Source organism: Protopterus annectens, chromosome 3.part0, assembly GCF_019279795.1.
Source record: "Protopterus annectens isolate FY-2018-M chromosome 3.part0, PAN1.0, whole genome shotgun sequence".
Lineage (NCBI taxonomy): Eukaryota > Metazoa > Chordata > Ceratodontiformes > Protopteridae > Protopterus > Protopterus annectens.
The window spans coordinates 1,209,926,224-1,209,938,372 of NC_056731.1; the positions used below are offsets into that span (position 1 = coordinate 1,209,926,224).

Here is a 12,149-nt window from a genome sequence, read left to right on the forward strand (position 1 = left end):
CTATTCTGACGTGGTTTCCTTTCTTCTGCACCTTTCTAAGTCTGAGTTATTCCTTAGTTTGCACTTGTATCTGGCCTTTAGCATCCTTTGTATCTATTCTAATCCTTAATTCCTCTTTATACAGAATTATGACTTCCTCCAGTGTCTGAAATATTTACCTCCTCTCTCTCCTAACTGCAAAAAGGTAAATCAGTTTTGTTGCTGCTCCTGTTAGTTTTAAATGATAAATGGCAAAAGTAAATATCTGCTTACCATGATATAACTCAAATTAGTAGAATTCATTGTACTAATCTTTATTCCCTTCAAAAGAACAGTTCCTATATATTTTCATCCTTATTAACCTCTGCTTTTTCTTATGGCTTTTAAGCTTTTGTATCAACTGCATGGGTCACTCTAGATTCTAATTTACCTATCCTCAAGTGCCTGGATCAAACTAGGTTCTGATTTTTCTGCTATCACATGGTGCACAACATCCATCTGTAATTATAACTATGTAGAATTTTTTTTGTTATCCTTGGACCTCACCCTACTGGCCTGGCCCTAGTCCCCCATATCCACACTGGGTCTCCCAGCCATCCTACTACCCCAAATACTTCAGTATTGCTGGACCCACTGGTGGATCCTGAGGGTGTCTTGGGAGCTCAGCCATCTGTGCTTCCATCTGGGGGGGTCTTTTTATATGCTCTCACCACTCATTTTTTTCACCCTTTACATTTGTTGACTGTGTCTGAGGCAACTCCCCTCTTTGGACCATGCTTCCCTGAAAGAGCATCACTGACAAGCATTGTCCCAACCAGGATGGGCACACTCATCCCTCTCTGCCTCTCTGTCAGTCTCTCAAGTCTCTATTGGAATCCATGTCACCTGGGTGCAGTCAGGGCTTTATCCCTCTATCCCTCCAGAGCATCTTTAACCATCCAGGCCTTGTCATGAATCAACCTTAGCTTGGCCTGCAAAAACTCCACAGGCTTCCCCCACTCCACGTATTCTGCACTCCTAAAAGTCTCAGGTTGTCCATCCTTGCATAGTTTTTCTCCATTCTCCCTCAAGCATCCTGACATTCTCCATTTAAGCATTTTGGGCCCATCTTCCTGCTCCAGCATCCTCTGTCTTGTTTCAATCTCTTGATTTCAGACCACTTCCCTCAACATCTATCAGGATGACATCCACTTTCACACTTTTTAGGCAATCCTGAAGGCCTGCTAAATTATCCACTATTTCACTTAACATGAAAAGCACTTTCTCGAGTTTTACATCTGTGATGTCATCCATCTCAGTACTGAAGTTTCTCTCATTCTTTACCAGCACCTTATTAATCTGAAAACATGCAAACTGTTTGCTGCACCTATAAATTAAATAAGTTAGAGGTCTCCAGGCTCAAAGCTAACTTAAGGTGCTGTAATCTTTGCCAGGCTTAAAACTACTTGCCCAAAAGAAAACAATTACTAGCCTGCAATCCTGTCCTACAAAGCATTACAATCACTGAGAGATGCTCAGCATCCATACTCTGCAGAGTTCAAAAGTTATATAAATAGTAGGTGACCTCCTAAGCTTGCTATTGAAGTTACCTAATGTTTACATCAATTTTAAAAACACTGCAAAATACTGTCATTTTTATTTTATTTTGAATTTATTAACCAGGGTAGAGCACTGATCCCATATGCACCTCCAGTAACCATTGTCCTCTTTATATTGTATTTGTTTCTACTATGTAGTAAACCAAAGGAGGCAGTGAATCAAAGGGCTTCAGTGAAGACTTTGTTCAGTGTCTTGTTAAAATGCAAGGCCAAATATTTCATGTAAAACAGAAAATGAATCTACAAATATAACTAAAAGCTATACATCCTGTAGTGCTTTTCTGGTGGTTCTTGTAGTGGGTGCTTTAATAACAGACACAGATTTTCCCATGCTTAGAAGAGAGATCATTTCTGCAATAGCCTCCTTGTGGAATGATTAAGTTTCATTTCAGATAGAAAAAATGTTCAAGTTAGTGGTGAAAGTGACACAGACTTTAATCCTATCATGGCACAGTGAACTGATATAATCAGTATCTAGAGGTTCATTATAATGCATCGTTCAACCTCAACGCCAGCTCTTTTGTGAAAACATCATCAAGCCCTAGTGTTCCAGCTCAGAAATGATGCTATAATGAATGTACTGTTCATGCATAAAGTCAACTCTAGATGAGTTTAACCTGGTGCACTGAGAACATGTAATTAGGGAAGACTAGCAAAATATCAATAAGGGGTCTTTTCTACATATTTTAGTTTCACTTGGATTTATGAGAAAATTCATGTTGCAGAACTATTGCAGTGCTAGCAGTCTCATTATTAAAATTATAAAATGCATTTGATACCAAACCCATAGAATGTTTGGAAGTATGCACAGTCTAAACAGTGCTAATAGACAGACTCCTTAAAGTCATCTGTCTGTGAATACTTGTTTAATATGCCACACCATGCATCTCTGTGTGCAAGATATATAGTAAACAGCAGGATAAAAATGAGATTATAATTAATACTTCCATTACTGGTTATGCTTCCATAAGTATTATTAAAAGGTTATGAAGTAAGCTCAGAGTACTATGACTGAGTCAATACAGGCAACTAGAAACAAACTGAACTTTATGTCTCTTGAGAATGACATGCAAGAATCTGGGGTTCCCTGATTTTTGTCAGGCTAGCACAATGAAACAAGATTCATCTGGCAGATTTAATTGATTCCAGTATTGCATCAAAAATGACTAGATAATAGAGTGAAATTGTGTAACAGCAGGGATGAGGATGCCCCCCCCCCACCAACTGTTGGTATATTTAGAAATACATGGGTGTGGCCATTTCCATATGTATTTGTTACAGCTGACAATCACTGATATAATGTAATTTTAAGAAGCTAGTGTCACTTAAAGACCACTCGTTGTGTAGTCCTATACCTCATCAATTTCAACCACTCTCTTTAATCACTAAGTTCTTAACTGAGACATTATAAGAAAGTTCTTTATTTAATTCACACATTATTCCTTTTATTTTTCACTTACATTGCATTCTGTGTTCTCTGAGTAAAAAGTACCTAACCCGCTCTTTGTTTTTTGTGTGTAAATCAACCCTGCACAAGACTTAATAGAGGAGTTCACTCCAGACTTCTGAGTTGAACATCTGAAAAGAACCAAGACTTTACAGGAATTTGTAACTGCATTGATTAATCTAGAGCAATCACAATTAATTATGTAATTTTATTAGCATTAGATGTCACTGGAATGTTATATGATAAAGGAACACAGCTTCTTGTAACCTTGTAACTAGACACCTTTTGTATGTAACCTAGTATCTAACATGTCTTTAATTCTTTAATTTCATCCTGAGGTTAAGATGCCTATTGTTTCTTTACCTCTGTGTCCTCTTGTAACAGAATGAATATTACTGTAGGTTAGACTTCCTATGGAAGAACAAGTTTAAAAAAGAGTGTGAAGAAATTGAGACAATGGAAAACCTGAACCGAGTCCTGCTGGAAAATGTGCTCCCTGCCCATGTGGCTGAACACTTTTTGGCACGAAACTGGAAGAATGAGGTAAGAGCTGTTTGCATTTTAATTAGTCAAAATGACAAGTATTGTAAGCTTATTACCTGGAAAGCTATTGATCTGCAATGAAATGTAATAATTTTTCATGATTATGTGGCTTGCATTTTTAATACACTTTAATCCTGCCACTTATTTGCTTTGTGTTCTTCACAGCAAACTATGTCTGTCTTGATATGTATTATTTTTAGTGCAGGCAGAAATGAGTTTAAGGCCAGAAGCATGCCATTACTATAATACAGTTATAAAACTGTGAAGTCTCAGTGCAGTTACTCCTTGCCTTCCTTACTGAAATCTGATAATGCCATCTGCAGGCCCAGTAAGAGCTGTCTGCTTTTATTAATTTCACTTCCATCGCAGCTTTCACTAGTGTTTTCTTGGCAGATGCTTTAGTATGGTTACTGTGTAATACCACAGGTATTTCTTAGGTGGAGAGATATTAAAGTAGATGGATTAAAATCCTGTTCAATTAGTATCCAGCTGATATTGTTTTAATCACATTTTCCAATAATAAGACTAAATTAAAAGCTTTAGCCTTTGAGAGCAGGTAATTTAGCCCCTGACAGCAGACAGTCTGTGCAGTTTGCTATCTCGATCAGAAAATAAAATGGCAACTACTTGAATATGCATTCATTCTTACAAGTATTCCAAAAGATTTTTTTAACATTTCTATGTTTCTTTACATTGCAGCTTGATACATTCAGGACTTATAACAGTGAAATTATTATTCTGCCCTTATTTGAAGTTAGGATTCTGTTGAATACACACATTTAGCAAACGTTCCTTATATTAGTTCCTTAGTTTATTTTTTGATTTGAAAAGAGTGTCAGTAAGAAGGACTGTAGTATTACTACTGCTACTACTTTATATTGTAAGTCAGAACAGCTCAGCAAAAGTGAAACATGCAGCCTGGATGAAAGAGATTTCTTCACTGCTAAGCAGACCACTTTTAAAGGTGTTTCACAGGAAACCTTGCCTTGTCTGAAGCATGACTTACTTTAATATAATTCCTCTATTACTTATATAAGGAATGATATCACTGTTCCTTCAGTCTGTCTGTTAGTTCTGCTTATCACAATGGCATTTGTTAGCCGATGGATGCTAAATGGTGCCTGTGAAGATGTCATCACATTTCCTGGTATAACATAATATCAGCATGATATAAAATAGTACAACATAATATAATTTGCCATGTGTAGTACAGTTTAAATAGAAGAGTTTTTTGGGAGCATAAGAAATATTAACCATCTGATACATATGTTAAGTCAATATGTACAATTGCTGCTGAAGTATCATCTGAATAATTCCACATTTAAGAGAATTACTAAAGTGTTATTGCCTCACAGCAAGAGGTTCTCATATTCGATTCTTGGCTTGGGTTGGGAGTGCCTTCTGTGTGGAGTCTGCATGTCCTCCCCACAGTCGAGTGGGCATTCGAAAGACATGCGTTGAAAGGGCTTGCCTTTGTTGAAGGTTGGGTGTCAGGCTGGCAATTTGACACCATAAAAACCAACTGCCAATCATTAGCGGACCGGAGTTCCGCTTGTGGCAACCCCTAACCGGGAAAAGCCGAAAGACAAACAACAACTAATGCAGAGGTCATTGCTGGCAAACTGCATTTCAGTGCTTCATCTACAAATATATTGTATGTTGCCCTTGAAGAATAAATTTCCCATGTTGTATTAAAAATTAGTGTACTAGTGATATTGCCATAACATATCCTTAACTAGATCAGCTATGCAATAGGGAACGGCTGCAAACAATGACAACAGCTTGATAGTTACTAAGCATGTAGTCCCTTTAAGGATCCTAGCCTAAATTCCCAATTGCTCCAAAATGCTATCTGATTAAGTGGCTTGCTTAATGTCACAGTACATAAATAAAGATGGAAAGATCCAAACCGTGCACCCTTACCATAGAAAGCAGCTCATTAACAAGTCACAGCTTCAGTCCTCTGCTAACTGCCAGAGTAACTGTTTTAACTAAATGTAGAAATGCTTTACAATCCAAACGTGTGAAGTAGACTGCATCACAGTACTATGCAACAAGGACTACATAACGGATGTTAAAGATCTGACTGTTCTGATCATCACTCCTAATAATGCAGACTGTATAATTTGACAAATGTCAACCTCTTTGCAGTTGCTGGTAGCTGTAAAGAAGGTGCTGTGAAATACATTACTAAACTACATCATATATAGACTACTAAAATGCAACACATTTAGACTAATACACAATCCAGGCCTGTTAATGAATTAATTCATTCTTTTGTGCCACTGATAAACAATTAAGGACAATATAAATGGAGCAGCATCTTTTGTTCAACCAACCACAAATCAGACAAAACTCATAAATATTACTGTGTACATCATACTGTTTTTTGGGGTGGTAGGGGGCTTAAGAATGTTACTCTATTGACCTTAGGGGTGAACTAATTGCTACCCTGGAAGGGTGGAAGATTTTGAAATTGTTTTATAGCTTTCAGTTGCTGCAACAGATCTTAGCAAAACTCTGGGTGTGTATTGTGCCAGTGCCAGGTGACCAGAGGGGATGTCATTCTATAACCAGCACTGAAATTATTTTTTTAAATATTAGTGAGAGATATTCCAGAACTCTCTCAGCACTTTGTTTTTTGGAACCTGACAGGAAAGATTACTTACAGATATCTCACATAACCTCACACCTCATCCTGCCTTGCTGGAGTAAGCAACTCAACATACTTCATCTTGAGTTGCTGTAGTAAGTAACTTAACTAGGGAACAGTAATTCTTTTGATCAGTCAGGAAAATATAGTGAAATTAGTTAAGTATTGATTTTCTGCACCTGTGTGAATCTGTCCAACTGTATTATTAGTATTAATTTTACTCTGTATATTTGGGTACCCTTGTAAGAGCCTTAGAGTAGCTGACTAGTGGCAGTAATTACCTTATAGTCTGGGCAGATGGGGCATAGCTGGTAAATCTGTGTCAGCCCTTCCCAAGTGTGTGTGTATGTGCACGTGTGCGTGCACGTTTGTGTGTGTGTGTGTGCGTGTGTGTGTGTGCGCGTGTGTGCGTGTGCGTGTGCGTGTGTGTGTGTGTGTGTGTGTGTGTGTGTGTGTGTGTGTGTGTGTGAGAGAGAGAGAGAGTGAAAATCAAATATCCAAGTGTGTGCATCAGCTAATTGGAAACAGGAACACAGAGCTCCATAGTGGTCTGTCTAGAGTCTTGTTTGGGACCTGGAAATTGACAGAGATTCCAGCCCCATGTTTGGAGTGTGCTCCCTGTGTGCCCTTAAGGAAAACTGTGCTTGGTACAGTGAGCTGCATCTGAAAATACTGTGTGTATCCATTTTTGTTCCTTGTGGCCATCCCTCACCAGTGTCAGTGGTGAGGATTGAGGCTCCTTGATAACTGGTCCAGAGTAGGGACCATCACACCTGCCACATTCCTCAGCCTATTATCTCAAGAGAACAGGTCAAGTCAGTGCTCTCCAACATAGCATTGGTGGGTCGAGACAGCAACCCAGGCTGCCTTTCAAACAACTTAAAACACAACCTATTACACCCACTTGGATCCCTGCTTAACCACAGCCTAAGAACTGGCTATGTTCCGGTGGAATAGAGGACAGCAACAGTAATCCCTCTACACAAAGGGGGACCATCAACTGACCATGGGAATTATAGGCCCATAAGCTTGACTAGCCTCATCTGCAAGGCCATGAAAAGAATACTATGGACTTGCTCAATGCCACACAGTATGTAAATAAAGATGGAAAGAGCCAAACCGTGCACCCTTACCACAGAAAGCAGCTCATTAACAAGTCAGAGCTTTAGTCCTCTGCTAACTGCCAGAGTAACTGTTTTAACTAAATGTAGAAATGGAGAGATGATAAGTTAGCAAGCAAAGTAGAATAGTATTGCTGTAACTTAATTCATCCTCAAGTCTTGGTGAGTACCTTCACGAGACGACACTGATATATAGACTGTATTTTATAGAGCATGAATCATGGACAGAACTAGGTTAGGAAAAGATAGCTGGGTGCACAAAACTCATGATAAAAAGTTCCCAATCATGGTAGGTGCACTGGTGTCAGGACTGGAAAAAATGACAGTGTAGAATCCTCAAGACACAGAAACATTCCTACAGTGGGGCTAGGCCAGGCATAGGGGGAGGTTAGCCCCCCTGATGTAGAAAGAAGTAGTAGTCCACAAAAATCACAAACACTGATAGACCAAAAAAGAGCCATAAAGATGATAGAGTGAACTATTGAGGATAAGAAAGAAATTATGTACTATTACTATTATGCAAGAAGTCCATAATGTCCAGACAGAAGACATACAAAAAGATTAACATAGAAATTAGAGGAAGGAAAAATATTTCCACAAAAAAAAAACTGTCAGAAGCTTCAAATAAAAATCTGTGTTCATTAATACAACAGATTTATGAAAAACATTATGCAGACCAAGAAATCTTGGGCCATTTGGAAAAAGAAGCAACCGAGGAAGTGCAAAAATATAAAGAACAAAATCTAGAGACTTTTGCAAAAAAGAAATATGGATATGGGAAAGAAAGAGAGCTCTGATATGGTGTAATATTTATGCAAAGGAGAAAGCCAAATTAATTAAAACAAAAATGCAGCTTCAAATATATTTGAAGAGAAATACTGGCAAAGACATCCAGATATGGAAAATTTCACAATAAAAAATGAGATCGCAAAGAGGGAACACAGAACAGAAGATTAGTAAAATAGAAGGTAAAAAATAGAAGTTGAAGTTATGGAATGAAATCAAACAGCAGCCTCAGGGTAAAGCTACCTTCGATGTAGAAATGGTGAGCGGTTATAATCAACCCTTCTTCAGACGTATACTGTTACTTTTTGTGCATTTAAATAGTAAAAAAGGCGCCAAATCACTACATCTCAATATCTTATCAAAAACAGCCACTGGATGGCAGCATATACATATTTAAAAGATGTAGTCATTCATCAGATGCAATTAAAACCCATAAAATAAAACACATAATATATATATATATATATATATATTTATATACACACATAATTCATATATAGTGCAATACTTCACATATACACATAATTTATAGCTATAACTCGATACCAAAACTCATAATTTATAATCACATGGATATAAAAACATATGTCTATATAAAACATCTTACTTAATCTAAGCCTCAGTGTTTTAGGGGCCTATCCCTCAAGAATGGTTTGATCGAGACCCTGTCATTTAAGATGGTTTTTAAATATGTATATGCTGCCATCCAGTGGCTGTTTTTGATAAGATATTGAGAAGTAGTGATTTGGCACCTTTTTTACTATTTAAATGCACAAAAAGTAACAGTATACGTCTGAAGAAGGGTTGATTATAACCACTCACCATTTCTACATCGAAGGTAGCTTTACCCTGAGGCTGCTGTTTGATTTCATTCCATAACTTTAACTTCTATTTTTTACCTTCTATTTTACTAATCTTCTGTTCTGTGTTCCCTCTTTGCGATCTCATTTTTTATTGTGAAATTTTCCATATCCATATCCGCTCACCATTTTATCTGTCTTAATAAAAAGGATTTGTACTTAGTGGAGTTGTGGTGGTACTTGATGTGTTTTTGTTAAGAAGTTATGAAATACCTGTAAAGTGAAGGATTTTAGTGTAGAAAGTTAACACAGGTTATATCACAGCATGATGGAAAAATGAGTCTCCAAAGTAAGGAGAAACAAGAGAAGCAGGAGACATCTGAAGAAGAAATATGGACATGGGAAAGAAAAAGAGATTTAATGTGGTGTAATATTTATGCAAAGGAGAAAGCAAAACTAATCAAAACAAAAAGAGCAGCACCAAAGATATTTGAAGAGAAATACAGGCAAAGGCATCCAGACATGGAACATTTTACAATGTAAAAAATAAGAAAACAAAGAGGAAAATTAGAAAAAAGGATTAGTAATGGAGAAGTTAAAGAAATAGAAATTGTGGTTATGGATTACCTGCGAAGTGAAGGATTTAGTGTAGAAAATTTAACTCTAACATCACAGCAGGATGGAGCAATGGATCCCCAAATGAAGGAGAAACCAGTGGAGAGGGAAACATCTGATCAGTTGCCATATGAAGATACTTTGAAGCCTTCCACAGGAAACCAATACAAAGGTTCAGTTGCAGTTACACAGCAAGGGAAGGAACAGGAAACTGTGGCAACTCTGACACAGTAAATGTTGTGGAGTAATAGGCAGGGGCGGCTCATGCTATAGGACTGCAGGACTGCAGCCCTCCCACCTAAAAAACAAATAAAAATAAAACAGAGAAACAAAAACCGTAAATTCCCAGAAGTGTCAGACTGCTTTCTCAGCAGTCTAGATAGGGGGAAAGGCATCTCGGCCCCACGATGCCCAGCAGTCTGTGCAGCGGTGATGTCATAAAACTGAGGCACTCTGGACTGCAGCAACAGCAGGCTGGACCAATCACGGATGTGGACTGTTCGGGATGGGCCAGTGGCTAGAGCAAACTCATGGTGGTGTGGTAGGGAATACCTCAGGCTTGAGCCCTGTACCTTGTATGCAGGTGTTAAGGACCTGAATTCCCTACCCACCACCATTTGTAAAAAATTTGCAGATTTTTGCCTCATATTTGATCTGTTCTGTTCCTCATAATATCTGTGGTTTCTGAATGCTGCAATGCTTGATATTTGATGGTGCAGTGGTAGCATTGTTACCTCACAGCTGTAGATTCTCAGGTTTGATTCTTGGCTGGGGTGCCTTCTATGTGGGGTCTGCATCTTCTCCCTGTGTTTGTGTGGGTTTGCTTTTGTGTTCTCCCATGTTACAAAGACATGTCTCCATTATTTCTTCCTGGGCCTCTGCTGAAAATTGTTTTTTTGTTCCAAGTCAGACTGTCCTGGTTAACAAATGTTAAATAAAATTGACAGGCATTTGAATTTCAGACTTCACGTTTCTGAATGCTTAATTCCTTACATATTTGATGGCACAGTGGTAGCATTGTTGCCTTACAGCTATAGATTTTCTGGTTTGATTCTTGGCTGGGGTGCCTTCTGTGTGGAGTCTGAATCTCCTCCCTGTGTTTGTGTGGATTTGCTCTGGTGTCCTGCCATTTTACAAAGACATGTGTCTGCAGTATTTCTCCCTGGGCCTCTGCTGAAAATAGTTTTTGTTCCATCAGAAGTAAAATTGACAGGCATTTGAATTTCACTTCATATTCTTCAGAAAATACATAGTAACACAACCTTTTATTCTAGCAAGTTTCTAAGTTTATAAGATGAATATTTGAAATTTGTACCTATTTTTGGGACCGTATTCCCCCATTATTGGCTTCGTCCAGGTTGTTTGTGCTAAGGCTGACAGCTATGGCAAGAACTGAATTCACTGAATATTTTTGAGGGCTGTATTCCCTCATTACTGGGTTTGTCCAGGTGTTTTGTGCTAAGAGGTTGACAGCTATGGTGAGAACTGAATTCACGAAATGATAGCCATTTAAGTTTCAATCTTCCTCTCTTTCACAAAGCAGCTGATTTGGTGTAGTGGTATGTTGCTCTGACTGTTTTGCACAGGGACCTTGGCAGTAAAATGTATGGTAGTAACATAGCATTTCTCTTTCACAAAGCAGCTGATTTGGCATAGTGGTATGTTGCTCTGACTGTTTTGCACAGGGACCTTGGCAGTAAAACGTATGGTGGTAACACAGCATTTTATTCCAGCAACTTTCCAAGATTATACAAGCAATGTTTAATGTGTCCCTGGTTTTTGGGCTTTTGACCCCCCCCCCAATAAATTTTGGCTTTTTCCAGATTTCTTGTGCTGCGAAGTTGAGATGCAGTTAAGTATTGAGTAAATTTTACAAGGAGATGAGAGCTTCAGGGGAAGAGAAGTTTAGTGTGGCTTATGCTGAGTCTGCTTGCATTGTTAATATCACAACAGGTTGTGTACTTGCTTTTGATGCGCAAGGCTGTGGGTTCTACTCCCACAAGGGGTGGATGCTGCCGTATTGAGAATGTCCTTCTTGGCGAAGATACTAACTATGAACCTGTTATCAGTTTGCCATCCATTTCCTATATCAATATTACTAGCTTATCATTTTTAAATGTAATATAGGCAATTTATTCCTCAGGGGCAACAGACACTTTATTTTTCAATGAAACCATGAAATATAAAGGTGTTTGCTAGCAGCAACTTCTTCATTAGTTACAGATTTCTTTAATGTGGAATTATTTAGATGACTTTTACTTCTTCAGAGATTGTGCATATTTACTGATAATGGTGGACTGTAGAATTGTGCATATTTACTGATAATGGTGTACTGTAGAATTGTGCATATTTACTGATAATTGTGGACTGTAGAAGTTTGAGTAGACTTTTATGATGGAAATGTTCTGAACTGGGCAGTTTTGTCATTATGGGTGCATGCATTTTGTTTCATTGTTTACTGGAAAAAATGTTCTGAATTGGGCAGTTTTGTCATTATTGGTGCGTGCATTTTGTTTCATTGTTTACTGGAAAAATGTTCAAAACAATAAATTTAAAACGCTGTCTAACAACTGTATTGTATTGTACAAGGAATATAATTTAGTACAA

The 12,149-nt window shown here is 38.0% G+C and overlaps 1 protein-coding gene across 1 annotated transcript in view; it reads left to right on the top strand.

The window, feature by feature from the left end:
* Nucleotides 1-12,149, top strand: part of ADCY2 (adenylate cyclase 2) — a 4,311,002-nt gene that overhangs the window by 4,123,414 nt on the left and 175,439 nt on the right. The window contains exon 20 of the mRNA XM_044065410.1: nt 3,409-3,567. Within this exon, the coding sequence (XP_043921345.1) occupies nt 3,409-3,567 (159 nt within the window). The remainder of the gene's footprint in view (nt 1-3,408; nt 3,568-12,149) is intronic.